General features: G+C 39.3%; 1 protein-coding gene across 2 annotated transcripts in view; it reads right to left on the bottom strand.

Annotated features, from left to right (window-relative positions):
- TMEM245 (transmembrane protein 245) overlaps positions 1 to 16,580 on the bottom strand; it is a 103,832-nt gene that overhangs the window by 17,677 nt on the left and 69,575 nt on the right. For both annotated transcript variants that reach the window (XM_053566318.1, XM_053566325.1), the window contains 2 exons: positions 14,165 to 14,287; positions 13,879 to 14,024 (listed from right to left, as the gene is read on the bottom strand). In XM_053566318.1, the coding sequence (XP_053422293.1) occupies positions 13,879 to 14,024; positions 14,165 to 14,287 (269 nt within the window). The remainder of the gene's footprint in view (positions 1 to 13,878; positions 14,025 to 14,164; positions 14,288 to 16,580) is intronic.

Raw genomic sequence — 16,580 nt, 5'->3', positions numbered from 1 at the left:
AACCTTATTTTAAATCTTAGAATATGTTCAACACACTGTTGTTTAAATTTCTCTGATAAAAGATAACTGAAGCACCCTAAAGAATCCTCCTCACTGAAATAATTCACCAACTGTTCATTTCTGAAGCAGGTATTTACCACCAACATAGATGGAAAGAAAATTAATTGTGAATAACATTTTACCACAGTTAAACTCCAAGAAACTCAGGCTGTGGCCAGCCCTTCCCTTTGGAAAGAGCAAGTAAGGGACAACATAACTTATAATCCATCATCTTTCTTCTCTTATTATCAAAAGTAGCCCACATTTCTTAAACTATTTAACATTTCTTTAACTTAACTATTTAACTATTACTCAGCAACTAAGCCTGCTGAGTAATATCCTCTACAAATGCTACCCAAAGCATTCAGGTCACTGGGAAAGAATTTTTTGGGGAAAAAAAAATTATTAGGAGAAAAAAACTCCAAATATAAAAGGGATGTAAAAACACATATATTCAATGATTAATATTAAGAATCCAGGACATGAAAAACTCCAGCATCAGGTGCTTTGTGTCTGCACTATGTAAGGGAGAGAAATAAGGAAGTGTTCAGAGATAGCAGCGAACCGTAAGTAATCCCGGGGTACCACAAAAATTATAAAAAACCAGGATTTGCAGGGGGTTGGGAGGAGCACACTCACGTACTCAGGAGAAGGAAACACTAAAACTGAAAAAGGAGCAAAGGTGACATTGTATACCCAGCAGGGAAGACCAAGAGATATAGTGTAGGAGCAAATTCAAGCTCTGGGACCTAGTGATTAATTTAATAGGGCTCTGAAACATGGATCTGGTGACAGCTTCCCAGCTGTGCATCTTTGTCACCCTAACCAGCAGCCCTCACTAGAGAAGTATCATGTGACTCCAATAAGGACCCAGATTAAAGTGACATCAAAAATGCCAAAAGGGAGGAAGATATCCCAAGGAAAAATTTAGGACCTTAACAGCAAATGAACAGAGGAAACAGAAGACAAAGAGAAAATGACAGAGCTTCAGGTTCTAAACCTGAAGGGGAAAGAAGGGCAGTGTCTCAAAAACACAGAGAAAGAGAAAGAAGTAGGTTCCCTTTGGGCTATAAGACAAAAAAGATAATGAAAATACCCCAGAGGTAGCTGAAATAAAAGACAAGGCTTTACAGGGAACTCAGAACCAGAGATCTGAAGTGCACCAGAATAGACCACTCACAGGAAAAGATTAAAGAGCAAGCTAAGAGAAAATGGGGCAGTAAGTTGCAATCTTACAAGGGATCTAAGAACAAAGATGTAACAGCCAAAGAGATAAGGAGTCATTTCTGTAGAGGAGGAAATCACTGGAGTGTGGTATTCCCAGAAACCAAGGGAGAAGGAAGATTTTGTGGAGGAAAGAATAACAACAGCAATAACCAGAGAGGAAAAGAAAGAAAAGTATGGAACTTGTCTAGAACTAGGGAGGTCACAATGAGAGAAGATATAGAACAGGTACTTTTGTTAACCTTACGTTATTTTAAAAACGTATAAACCAAAAATAAGTGGACATCTAAGGTGCAAAAGAATATCGAAACTAAATCAGACCTCTGTATGGCAAGTAAGCAAAGCTCAATCCCAAGAGGATCACTTACATGAAACAGCGCAGTCTTCTCTCTTCCACCTCTGAGAACAATGGTTGTTGGTAATATTCTCATCAAGGCAACTTACTTTTACCTACTTTCTTTCTTTTATCTTTGAGACTCTGCCAGGCTGGAGTGTAGTGACATACTCATAGCTCACTGTAGCCTTGAACTCCTGCGATCAAGTGATCCTCCTGCCTCAACCTTCTGAGGAGCTAGGACTACAGGTACATAACAACATACCTAATTTTTTAAAAAAAATTTGTAGAGACAGGGTCTCATTATGTTGCCCAGGCTGGTCTCAAACTCCCGGCCTTAAACAATCCTCTTGCCTTAACCTCCCAAAGTGCTAGGATTATACACATGAACCACCACACCCAGCCAAGGCAACTTTTACGTAATTTATGGGCTATTTTTGCAGTTACTAAACATGTAACCCAATGAAGGATGAAAAATAATATACACCCCTCTACCTCATAACCTGGTACACAATCTTTATGAAACAGCAGAGAAAAATCCTCTAATGATTTACTCAGAAGAAAATTTAACTTTCCCAGATTTATTTCTCTTTTTAATGTACCAGCTATATTGAACTGCAATTTACAAATAATAAAACTCACAATTTTAGGTATACAATTCAGTAATTTTGACAAACATGTAAGGTTCCATAATCAACATTACTACCAAGACACAGAACATTTCTGTCACCTCAGGAAGTTTGCTCGTGCCCGTACTACTTGGTCCCTCCCTGAACCCTGGCCTCTGACAGCCATCAGATATGTTTCCTATCCACTATAATCTCACCTTGTCTATAAGTTCATATAAACGTAATCATAATTTATATAGCTCTTTATAAACTGTGGTAAAAAATACATAGCTATTTACCATCATAATCATATTTAATGTATAGTTCAGTAGAGTTAAGTGTATGCACTCTGTCAGTGTGTAGCTTTTGGTGGTTGGTTTCTTTCACAGCATAATGCTTCTGAGCTTCATCCCCACTGATGAGTGTATTAGTAGTGTGTTCTTTACTGTTGTTGAGTACTATTCCATTATAAGGATATACCACCATGTGTTTACCCATTTACCAACTGATGAACATTTGGGGTGTTTCCAGTTTGGGGCTATTATACTATTACGAACATTCAAGTGCAAGTCTTTATATAAACATATGCTTTTATTTCTCATCTGTAAACACAACCAGAAGTCACTGCCTCCTACATTGCATGTCTCCTCCAAGTGAGAGGTAACTCCAGAATTATGGTATTATGTTATGTGAGTGGATGCTGGCAGAAAGAGAAATTCAGCTCATGAAAGGCCACACGTCAATGCATCTGAATTCCCTAGTAATGGACCATCGCACAGTAGGTGCTCATTAACAGGGGCTATTACAAATGTGCTATATATACACGTAATACTAGTCAGTCATTTGCAGTAACATGGATGAGCCTGAAGGACTCTACACCAAGTGAAATAAGCCAGGCACAGACAGATACCACAGGACCTCACTCATATGTGGAATTTAAGAGTTGAACTCACAGAAGCAGAGTGGTGGTTGCCAGAGGGTAGGGAGGTAGTGACAGGGGGTCAGGGAGATGGTCAAAGAGTACAAAGGTTCCATTAGGATAAGAGAGCTCTGTACAGCATAGTGATATCAGTGAATAATAATGGATTATATGCTTGAAAACTGCTGACAGATCTTCAATGTAATAAACAAAGAATAGGACACGACTGATATATTAGTTAGCTAGATTTAACCTCTTCATAATGTAGACATATATGTAAACATGTTATACACTGTAAATATAAACAATTTCTTAATTTTTTAATTTATTTTTTTAAATACAGGGTCTCACTCTGATGCCCAGGCTGGAGTGCAATGGTGTCATCATAGCTCACTGTAACCTTTTACTCCTAGGTGCAAGTGATCCTCTCATCTCGGCCTCAGCTTCCCAGTACCTGGAAGTACAGGTGTGCACCACTGTGCCCAACTTGCCCAGCTAATTTTTTTATGTTTTGTAGAGACTGGGCTTTTGCACAGGCTGCGATCTTCCCACTGTGGCCCCACAAAGCACTAGGATTTAAGGGATGAGCCACTGCACCAGGCCTATACAATTTTTATTTGTCAATTACACGTTTTTTTGTTTTTTTTGTAGAGACAGAGTTTCACTTTATTGTCCTCAGTAGAGTGCCATGGCATCACACAGCTCACAGCAACCTTCAACTCCTGGGCTTAGGCGATTCCCTTGCCTCAGCCTCCCAAGTAGCTGGGACTACAGGTGCCCACCACAATGCCCAGCTATTTTTTGTTGTTGTTGCAGTTTGGCCAGGGCTGGGTTTGAACCCGCCACTCTTGGTATATGGGGTCGACACTCTGCCCACTGAGCCACAGGCGCTGCCAGTTACACCTTATTTTTATAAAAAAAGAAAAACAAGTAAAAAAAAAAGTCCTTAGGCCTCTTGCCTCTTTGCCCTTTTGTCACAACTACGGAGCCCCGTTGTTTGTGTCTATGGCGAATGTATCCTGCTGTGTAAACCTATCTTTTTCTTCCTCAGTAAACTTTGTTTCACTCTTGCCTTAAAAAAAAAAAAGTCCTGGGCGGCGCCTGTGGATCAGTGGGCAGGGCACTGGCCCCATATACCAAGAGTGGTGGGTTCAAACCTGGCCCCAGACAAACTGCAACATAAAAATAGCCGGGCATTGTGGCAGGTGCCTGTAGTCCCAGCTACTTGGGAAGCTGAGGCAAGAGAATTGCCTAAGCCCGGGAGTTGGAAGTTGCTGTGAGTTGTGTGATGCCACGGCACTCTACTGAGGGTCATAAAGGGAAACTCTGTTAAAAAAAAAAGTCCTCATAAGAGGGTGACAATTCTAGAAACAGATAGTGAACACAATTACAACAAACTGTAAATACACTGAAACTACTGAATTGCATACTTCACAACGGTTTAAACGGTGAACTTCATATAAACTTTATCTCAGGCTCAGTGCCCATAGCATAGTGGTTAAGGCGCCAGCCACATACACCGAGGGTGGCAGGTTCAAACCCAGCCCGGGCCAGCTAGACAATGATGTCAACTGCAACACAAAATAGCCGGGTGTTGTGGCAGGTGCCTGTAGTCCCAGCTACTTGGGAGGTTGAGGCAAGAGAATCGCTTAAGCCCAAGAGTTTGAGGTTGCTGTGAGCTGTGACACTACGGCACTCGACCGAGGGTGACAAAGTTAGACTCTGTCTCAGAATAAATAAATAAATAAATAAACTTTTATCTCATTAAATCTCTTTCACAGGAAGAGAAAAAAGCAAGAGAGTGAGAGTCAGGGAAGGAGACACAGGAAAAGTCACAGATTTAAGATCTGCTGGCCTTAAACATGGAGGAAGAGCCAGGAGTCAAAGTACGGCAGCCTTTAGGAGCTGGAAAAGACAAGACTACAGATGTTCCCCTAAACCTTCCCAAGAGAACACAACTCTGCCAACGTCTTGATTTTAAGATTTCTAACCTCTTAAATTATAAGATTTTAAAAAATTTATTTAATTACTAAGTTTATGCTATTAGGTCATTAAATATGAAATGTCTGACTTCGATCAAAAGCTTAGTTTATCATATCTCAAATAAGCAGCAGTACAACTAATCAAAATATGGGCCCAAACTACAGACAGTTTTCCCATCTGAACAGTAGCTTGTTTATGCCAGCAACCAAGAAGCTTGGAGGCACGAAATCACGAGAGGCGTTTTCCACAGCTTATTGAGAATTGAATATTTTTCCTTGCAAGAAGTGATTCAAAGCATGGAAGAAGTGGTAGTCAGTTGGTTCGAGATCTGTTGAATACGATGAGTTTCCAAGTCCAGCTTGCATAGTTTGAGCAGCGTTGTTAGTGAGATATGTAGTTGAGCTTTATCTTACAAGAGGATTGACCTGTCTCTACTGAACAATCTCAGCTGCTTAACTGCAAACACCCTCATCACTTCACCTCTGCGGTTGCAGGAGACACCCACTGTAATTGACTGACCAGGAGTTATGAAGCTGTGGTGGAAAATACCAGCGCTGGACCACACAGACTATTTTTTTTTTTTTTTGATGACTATTCGGTTATGGACTGTGTTTCATTACTTCATCTTTATCTAACTCTTGTGCTGAACACTTGCAATTGTCAAAAAGACTCCACATTTCATTGCACATAACAACGTGGTGGAGAAATGGTTCACTTTTATGTCGTAACAACACAGAAAGGCAAGCTGAGAGAAGATTTCTCTTGGGGCGCTCATTTAATTCATGTGGAACCCATCTATCTACCCAGCTTCTCTACCTTGCCCATTTGTTTCAAATGGTGCAATATTGTTGGAATGGTAATGTCAAATCTGACTGCTAACTCATGTGTAGGTTGAGATGGATTTGCTTTCACTTCAGCTTTTAGCTCATCCTTATCCACTTTGCTCTCAGGTAGCCCACATGGCTCATTTTCAAGATTAAAATCACCAGAATGGAACATCTCAAACTGTCCACATATTATGCATTCATTAGCCACATTCTTCCCAAACACTTCTTTGGTATTTTGAGCTGTTTATGCTGCATTTGTTCCAAGATGGAACTCATATTCAAAAATAACACAAATTGTTTACTTATCCATGTTTTCAGAAAAAATTGTTCTAAAAAAAATTTGAAAGAGTATCACAAGCCAAAATGTGCATTTGAAAGAATGGTACATCCCATGTATACTATGGAATATTAGTCAGCCATAAAAAATAAATAAATAAAACAGGCGAACCAATACCTATTTGAACAACCTGGATGGAACTAGAGCCTATTCTTCCTAGTGAAGTTACACAAGAATGGAAAAAGAAACAATACATGTGCTCACTATTAAACTGGAACTAATCAATCAACACCCATGGGCACATTTGGTAGTAAAACACAACAGCAGAAAGCAAGCAGGTGGGCAGAGTTGGGGGGGTAACAGGTACAATGCACACTATTCAAGTGAGGAGCACACTTATAACTTTGACTCATACTATATAAAAACAACCCGGGTAACCAAAACTTATGTACCCCTATAATAGTCTGAAATTAAAAAAAAAATTTAATTAAAAAAAGAATAAGATCCAGCCTCTTTGCAAAGAAATATGGAGAATCCTCGAAGATCTCAAATTAGATCTCCCATTTGACCCCACAATCCCACTACTAGACATCTACCCAGAAGAAGAAAAATCATTTTACCATAAAAACATTTGCACTAGATTTCTTACTGCAGCTCATTCTGCCAGGATGTGGAAACGACCTAAATGCCCATCAACTCAGGAATGGATTAACAAATTGTGGTACATGCACACCATGGAATACTATTCAGCCATAAGAAAAAATGTGACTTCACATCTTTTATAATATCCTAGATGGAGCTGAAATACATTCGTCTTAGTAAAAGTATCTAAAGAATGGAAAAGCAAATATCCAATATACTCAATACTAGTATCAAGCCAGGAGATGATCCAATGCATGCCCTAATAGGAGAAAAACTCACTTCAATTCGAGTTAGGGGGGAGGGGTAATAAGGAAGGCAGTGTGGGGTGCTCTTACTGAATGGGCATGGGGGGGGGCAGTTTGGCACACCTTTTGTGTGTGGGACATAACCACAAGATGAACTCTACCTAAGAAAATCAAATAATTTGACCTGGTTGCTTATACCCTCACATTAACCTGAAGTAAATTTACTTAAAATTAAAAAAAAAAGAATGGGATTGTACCCTCACAATAAAAAAACAGTGTCAATGTCAAGAGATATCAACAGCCAAACTTAGTACTTAAGGAAATTGGACATTTCCGGACTTAACAACCTAATCAGACTTAATAATTTACTAAAGCAGCAACAGGAAATACAACCTACTACCTCCCAGGCACTTTGATACCCACTTTACATATGCAGAAAGTTTCAGTTCAGTTAGTTTAAATTGTAAAGTTGAACAACATATAGGGCAGCACCCATATCTCAGTGGTTAGGGCGCTGGCCACATACACCAAGGCTGGTGGGTTCAAACCCAGCCCAGGCCAGCTAAAACAACAATGACAACTGCAACAAAAACAATAGCCAGGCATTGTAGCAGGCATCTGTTGTCCCAGCTACTTGGGAGTCTGAGACAAGAGAATCACTTAAGCCTAGGAGTTGGAGGTTGCTGTGAGCTATGAAGCCATGACACTCTACCCAGGGTGACATAATGAGACTCTGTCTCAAAAAAAAATAATAAAAATAAAAATAACATAATATTTAGCAATCACTCATCTGGAGTTCTCTGGAATCTAAACTTCAGAGATTTCTAGGCATAATTTACTGCCATCATCAAATAAAACTTCATCCGACATATAACTAATGGCATGCACAACACAGTTTAGCTACCAGAAGTCATTAGTTTTATTAAAGATCATTCCTTCCTTTTATGCACTCACTGATATCACAACCAATTAATCAACATTTTTTACATACTCAAATTCAGTGAGCACTTCCCTGCTTGTCTTGCTATCAGGGAAAACCAGTATGACACACTTCATCGAATCCCTTGCAAAAACCACAATAGACACCCTAAGGGTGGCTGTGTGAATCCATGGTGCCAACACGAATACCCTTCCCTTCATAACTATTCCCAGCCATTTGATCAAGCATATACTAAAGAAACTGACAGAAAATCTATATGAAGTTCACGAGTCTAATATACGGACTATATAGACTTTTTCCACTCTAACTCTTTTGAATAAAAGAATATTTGCCTGTGCTCAGTATTCTAGGACTCTTTCTGTCCATTGATTATTGAAAGATTATTGACAGTTTTTCTTTAAGTACATCTACAAGCACTCAGCAGTTGAAGAAATTGGTTCAGAAGGCTCTGGACACTCTTTTCCTCCTTTGTGGTAGCTCAGCTGATCTGATTTACATTGATGGGGAAAGAGGCAGACATCAGCCACTGAGCTTTAGCAAGTCCTCTTCCTTACTCAGAGAACTTCTATCACTACTATCTTACAGATATGTTTGGCCCCAAACCATACATAGACCATCACAGGGCAAGGCTCCTCTCTATTAGAAGGCAGGCCACAGAGTAATCAATCCAGCTATGTCCTATCTAAACACACCTCTTTTGCTGTGGAATAAAAGTTCTAAGAGTTAGGCAACTTTTCCTCTGCTAAATTTTTTCCCAAATAAACCCTAAGGTATGGCACTACAGGTCTTTGCACCAGGCCTCCTTTACACAACTATATATACATAACTCTCTTTCAAGGGCTTTTGAGCTGATTGCAAATGATGGTTTAGGATATTGGCTTTTTTCCTAACCAACTCTTTATCTTGTTTCATAAACTCTAAGATGGAACTTACTTTTTCATACGTTTTCTGACATTTCACCTCAGCTATCAGCTCTCTCTCATTTCTGACCAACAAGACTATTCTTGTTACTTTTCTAAACTGAGTAAGAAAAAACGAACAAGACAACTCAGGATTTGATCAGATGACCCAATTGTAATGGAATGAGCTTTGAAGCAAGGAGTGGGGTGGAGAGGATGATAAACCACAGTCGACAAGCTCCATACCTCTGGAGTTCACGGGGCCATAGACCGTGGCCAAGAAGGAAGCACGTAACTAAGGAAGAAGAAAAGTAACAAAGGAGTAAAGAGTCCAAAATCAAATTCTGCCTACTCCACAACATTTCCTTACGCTGGGTCAGCACTATTTTCCTTATAAAGGTCAAACAGGAAGACTTCCCAGTATTCTATCCTCAACTGCAATACAGGGTGCCTCAAGTGAAAGTGAGCTAGTGGGGAGAGCCGGGTCAGCTTCCAGAGACGCAGCACACACAGGTGCCAGTGGGGAAAGGATTCCCCAGCTCCCTTGAATGCTAACCACTGTCCTTTTTAAGCTGAAAAAATAATAACTGTACATATTTATGGGATACACAGTGATCTTTTACTATAATATATATAATGATCAGATCTGGGTAGATAGCACATCCGCTATCATCTTGACCAGGTCATTTCTTTGTGTTGGGAATATTCAACGTCCTCCTTCTACCTACTTGAAATTATATATTTAAATCGTTAGTACAGTCACCCTACAGTGCAGTAGGGCACAGAACTTACTCCTCTCATCTAGCTGTAATCCTGTGTCCTTCAGCAAACCTCCCCTATGCTGCTTCTGCCTCCTCTTCCCAGCCTTAACTTCTCTGGAGAAGTCACATTTCCCTCCCTTCCCTGATGCATCTGCTCTAGAAACCCAGCTCCGAAGTTCGATGAAGAGAAACCTGGTTGACATTCAGACTCCCAGCATGAGGGAGATGGCACACTGTGCACTCATACCTAGAGAGTGCTGAGGGGCATGGAAGGGGAGCTGTGTCCATTGAAGCCCTCCATTCCCCCACCACGTGCCCTCCACCCTGTTCTCTGGAAATAGTTGTGAGTCACACACAGAAGCTACAACAATAATATCATACTAGATCATCTGGAGACTCCGGAAGCAGTGATATTAACTTAATTTTATATCAGCAATACATGGTTTTGTGTCCTTGGCAATGCCTAGTGATCACGGATGTTAACTCTAATGCTAACTAAAAAAATAACAAGAAGTCATTTCAGCTACATGGTAAATAGTAAACATTTGTATCTCAAAACTAGTTCTATTATAAGCCCATTAAAATATAATTAGTAATTTCTAAAGCATTACAATTTGAAACTAAATATGAGACAAAAATTTTTAAGGTCATTTTCCCTGGAAACCTAAAAAACTAAAGGTTCAGGTTTATGAGACCAATCTGTAATCAGGTAGCCTAAAAGGGCAGATATTTACTGTATAATATTTAAATATTATTTAAGAACTCCAGGTAATGTGATGTTGCCAAATATGTGTAGGAGATTCTACCTCTCTATTCCAGTGTTAAGAAAAAGAACTCTTCAAATAAATGAAAATGTATTTTCTTACAAATTTATAATATTCCTTCCATATTTTAAACATTGTTTATACCCTTGAATCAATGAGAATTTCCTTCCAATGAATATTCAATTTGCTTAAAGTAAAAAGGGAAAGTACTAGTTTACTAAATAATCAATGCTTTTTTTTTTTAAACCCAAACACTTTTATTTTAACCCTATTTGTTAGATACCAAGTCTTGCTGTGTCACTCAGGCTGGAATGCAGGGGCAGGGTCACAGTTCACTATAGCCTTGAACCCTGGGTTCAAGCAATCCTTTCATCTCAGCCTCCCATTCACTATGACTATAGGAATGCACCACCACACCCAGCAAATTTTTCTATTTTTTTTTGTAGAGACAGAGTCTTGCTGTGTTGCCCAGGTTGGTCTCAAACTCCTAGACTCAAGTTACCCTCCCACCTCAACCTATCAAACACTTAATTCTCCAAGATTGATGGGCACACATGGGTAGCACGTTCACTTTCCAAATGAAAATCTCACGGAATACACATTCTCATATCTAATTCATCAGGATGCCCACCCACCAACACTGAAAGCTGTACTCCCAGCAAGCAAGAGCCATACCTGTGTGCATGCACTCATGTGGAAATATCACACACACTAAATTGCATTGAGGCCGTGACAACATGCAACTTAGTAATGTGCAATATCTCCACCAGAGCAAGCAGAATGGGAGCACCGGGGAAGAAGGGTGTGATGTGTACATTCACAACATGCTGCTCAGGAGAGGACAATGACTTAGAAATAAAGGATGCATGCCCCTGACTCATGAAATGGAAACCCATCACAAATGTATTCCACTTAGAATACTTATTCAAAATTAAAATAACAATTAAGGTTCAAAAATTCAATGAGACAATGATTATTTAAAAAAAAAAAAGCAACATATTTCATAAGGCAAAGCTTCGAGAACACACACTTACTTCCACTGTCTGGTCATGCAGTTAACCCACAATTTCAATTCCACTTTCACAAACAGATCATACAGAATGAGTTAGATTTCCACTTCACTGTAACACTGAGGATAATGACAGATGCTTACAAAATCTGGTATCACTGATAATTTGCAGATTAAACCATTCTTTGAGGATATTACAATAATATTTTCACAACCATTTGTATAATATTTCCCCTCTTAAAATCTTTCTCCACGAAGAAACATTCCTTCAGAATGAAATATCTGTCAAGAGCTCTTAGGAACAGAATCACTGCTATCTCATCTATATGAGAATGCTCTTCAGAGGAACGTCTGCAAAACCTGTACATTGTAAATCTTGAATTTGATCCAAGAAGGAACACCCCCAAAGAACAGCCTGTAAGAAGTCATCCTGAGTTACAATCTTCCATTTACAATAACTTGATACAGCTTTGGTTAGAAAAATGACCCAGGCCCTAACACATTCTCTAGTGTGTACCATATTTATCAGACTCTCATAAATCTATCAAAGTTTGAGAACCATCAAGGGTTATAGTTCTGGTACTAAAAGTTGTTAAAATTTTTTCTGTATTACCACTAACAACCACAGCATTTAAGAATTACCTTACAGAAAGAAAGGTAGCAGTGAATCTGATACGAAAAAAGGAGACGCGAAGACATTCAGAGCTCAGTCAGCAAGTCGCTTACTCTAAGATAGCAGAACAAGAAAAAAATTCAACTGTCATTTGAAAATAGAAAAACTTGTGAGAATAAGAGTCAGTATTAATGAAGGTTAGCTGAAGAAAAGGAAGCATCAGCTTGAAGCTCATTAGAAACAAGGTAAGCATTTTTCTGCAAGCCTTGGCTGAAATCACACTGACTGGAGAGGCCCACCAGCCTGGGATGTGGCTGACTCAACAGTTTCATGTCATGGGGAAGACAGATTAGTTTTCCCTTTTGGCAGAACATTTTCATAAGCTTTTTTGAATCAGAAAAATATCACATAGATAAACAAAAGATGATCTATTGCTGGAATTTTCTTAATTTCATTTACTCAGGAAGGATAGCAACCAACAGTCATATAGGCCTCAGGAAGAGTGCTATGTAGCTCGTACTTCCCTGAAGACAGCATCACCCTGAAAGCTGCTGTGTTAGATACGCACTCTAGGTTAGACATAAACCCATAATCTATACACAGATGGCCCTCATGCGGACACCTGAGGGCACCATATAGGTACTAAGACCTTTTTTATCATCCCACTTGATAGCCAATCAAGAAAAAAAGATATTCGTCGAGACTCTACCCAGGCCTTGCTACTAGGAAAAAGGGGAAGAACCTATCAAAGTTTCTGGAGATGATGTATATTAGGAGCATGCATTCGACTCGAATGTAACTGAAGGTTTTCTAAAGATAAAAGTAGTATTCTCCCTAGCTGCTATATGAACACAGTAAAAAAGAAAAAAAAATGAACCAAATCAATCAGGCCAAATCAAGATTTCTATGGAAAACTAGCAGCAAACAATAGTATTTTTTTTAAGTATGTGGAAACAGAAATGGCAGCCAATGAATCTGTATTCACTGGCCAAGAGAAGCTTAAGACCATCTGGCCAACAACTTATTAGAAAAAGGAGCTCTAATGGCAAATACATGGGTTTACTGTGAGTAGCTATTCACAAGAAATAAAAAGGTAGTTGAGTCTTATTAATGAGCAATGAGGGACACGGGTAGAGAAGGGGATGAGGTGGACCTGCACTGCCAAAGGGCCCTCCCTACCAGAAAGGAGGAAGAGGAAAGAGTAACAGGGGGCCAAAAGCCAACAACTTGGAAAGAGCTCATGGAGAATAAAAGTTGAAGCAGCAGCTCATTCAGAAACCAAGCCTGCAATACATGGACCCCAGGCGCATGGGACAAGCTTCTCCCAAGACCCTACAATGCACCCAGGGCCTATGACTTGGGGATAACCAAAGATTCTGCATTTCCAACACCCCACCTACCTCTGCCGAGGGGACAGTCTGGCTACAGAAGGAAATAGAAAGAAATAGCAAAGCTGGAATTTCTAAGAACAGAGGAGGGTTCTGAGAGGACGTGGGAGGGAGAGTTCTCTTTAGCAAGTGGTATGATAGGAGCTAGTTTAAGAAAGGGCTAAGGGAAAGCTGAAGGAGAAAGACCACTACATTTTTGTAAATCACAGGTTTGAGAGAATTTTCTAACTGTTTTAACTTTTTTCTTAATATCATTTGCGCTGCTTAAAATGAGATAACAGTCTTGAAAACACCTGAGTCCTTCGATAGTTTAACACTAAACGTTCTTAGGAAGCTCACGACAAAAAACAAGCTTCTCACAGAAAGCAGTTTCTGAAAGAACAAGCAGTATAAATCTTATCCCTACCTGATAGCTTCCTCCACAGACTGGCCAATGATATTAGAGGAAGGGCCTGGCTGAGAGAGTGGAGTCAGGCTTATCACCCACTTCACTGGCTTGTAGTACTCATCACTGGAACTTAATAGATAAAATAGTGTGGTCAGGAAAATAATCTGCAAAACAAAGGACACCATCACCTAAAAAACCACATTTGGAAACGATAGGAAGTCAGACATTCGCAAATGCAAGTGGAACCACGAACAAACTTCAATGGGGAAGGAAACGTGAAGAGTTCTTATCCACTCGGACGTACCAGGGAGAGCATGAAATTGAGGAGGGCCGTCCCGCTGTAGAAGAGGATGGTCAGGAGTGTCGTGACGGTGGTGAAAAGCAGGCTCACGTTCCGGCTCATCACGATCCACAGAGACTCCAGGATCTATGCAGAGGGAAAGCTGGATATTAGAACCAATCCTCAGGAAGGAAGTTCCTACAGCCATCTAGTCTGTTGTTTGTGTGAGAGAGAGAGACAGAGACAGAATCTCCCTTTGTCACCTGAAGTCGAGTGCAATAGCATCATCATAGCTCAATGGAACCTCAAATTCCTGGGCTCAAGCTATTCTCCTGACTCATTCCTGAGTAGCTGGAGTAGGTATGCCTCACTGAGTCCAGCTAATTTTTAGTAGAGACAGGGTCTCACTCTTGCTTAGGCTGGTCTCGACCTCCTGAGTTCAAGCAATCCTCCTGCCACAGCCTCCCAGAGACAGTGTTTTAGTACCATGCACTAAAAACATGTAGTGAGGATTATTTTACATAGAAAAATAAAAATCAACTGAAAACAATTATATGTTCAATAGAAAGGAAAATAGTTAAGTAAATTATGGTGATTCCACTCCAAATAACATTAGGCAGCCTTAAAAAAAAAAGTCTACTTACCACTATACTATATATCCACATAAGAAAAAAATCCACTTGTGTCCCCTTAATATACTGAAATTTTTAAGAATCTCTATAATAACTGAGGAAAATATTTTATGATATAATGGTAAATTTAAAAAGCAAAACACAAAAATTTCATATATAACTACGTAAACATGGTATGCAAAGAAGAAAGTCACACATTGCTTAAAGACAGGGATATCTTCTCAGAAATCCATCGTGAGGCCATTTTATCATCATACGGTCATCAGAGAGTGTGCTTACACAAATGTAGAGAGCACCACCTACCCCACAGGTAGATTGTATGAAATAGCCTATGACTCCTAGGCTGCACATCGGGACAGCATGTTACTGTACTGGACAGGGTAGACAATTTTAACACAGTGGTTAGTATTTGTGTCTCTAAATATTTACCTATGCTAGAAAAGCTACAGTAAAATGATGGTATCTTATGGTAGTACCTCCATATGGACAGCGACCAAGATGTCATAGAACAGAACATGACCTGACTTTACATACAGGAAACTACACCAGAATATAAGCTGTGGTTACATTTATCTTGCAGGGTAATGGGTGCAGGCCATGAAATTCCAGCACTTGTTTCATTAGCTGCCTGGTCCCAACCCTTAACTATAGCTTAGATTCATCTACAAATATAAAATACATCACTTCAATGACTTCATTAAAATCACAATAAAAGTAAGAGAGCCAAGGACAGAGCTAGGCACCTGAAAATTTTTCCTGAGACAGACAATGACCATTACATGGAGATGTACTGAGTAAAATTGATCCATCAACTATGAATCCACTAGAATCAGATATCAAGATAAAGGATTTTAGTTTATGTTAACTATAATTAAAGATGTATAATACCTATAGCACACATGCATGTTTTCAATTATGATCTCATGAACTTAAATTCCCTTAGGATTCTGCCTGTTCTATGCTTCCCAAGGGACCATCTTGTCCTTTAACAAAAAAACACAGAAGTAAAATGATCAAGAAAACACCTCCTGTTGCAGTTTTCAAAATGCGTCCATAAACCTCACAACATCGTGCATGAAGCAATGCAGACGATATTTTTATTTTATAGATATATAAACTGAAGCTAAGAAAATTTTAAAAATTAGCCCAAGGGCAGGGAGCTAGTAAGTTGAACTAGAATTGAGACCCACACTCACAATGTCTGATTTTCATGTTGGTGCCTTTTCCAAAAGAGCAGTTCTGTTTTTTGTCACATGTTCCGGTTATACCATCTGCTCTATGAAAGGCCTATCCATTCCTTTCCTACCTAAAATGTATCATTTATAAAGGCACATTTTGTTGCCCGTGGCATTTCTTGCAAACCTCAGCTCAGTCTTCTTAAGAGAACTTTGGCAGACTGGTTTCATTTACAAGAACTCCTTACATAAGATCTTGAAAATGTTTCACAATGCCTACAAAAATATGCACGATTAACTGTTTGACCTTGTGGGATAAAGAATGAATGAACAATGCCATCGATTCCAAGAAACAAACCAACAATGGCTTTACTTGTGATTTTGACAAGCCTTCTTTTTGGGGCTTCAGTCATCTTGGAATTTTTAATCAAAAAAATTTTTAAATACTTTCTGGGTCACATTGAGAGAAAATACTCTGTGGTAATTCTTAAGAATTCTTAAGAAATTAACTGAACATATTCATTGTAGACTGCTAGTCTCCAGTAACAAGTAAAGAAGAAAAAGAGAGACTTTACTTAAAAGAAAAGGAGAAACCACTTGAAGAAAAAAAATAGAGAAAAGGACATTTCTATA

This window comes from Nycticebus coucang, chromosome 2, assembly GCF_027406575.1.
Source record: "Nycticebus coucang isolate mNycCou1 chromosome 2, mNycCou1.pri, whole genome shotgun sequence".
NCBI classification, from domain to species: Eukaryota; Metazoa; Chordata; class Mammalia; order Primates; family Lorisidae; genus Nycticebus; species Nycticebus coucang.
This window is presented reverse-complemented; position numbering and strand designations above follow the sequence as displayed.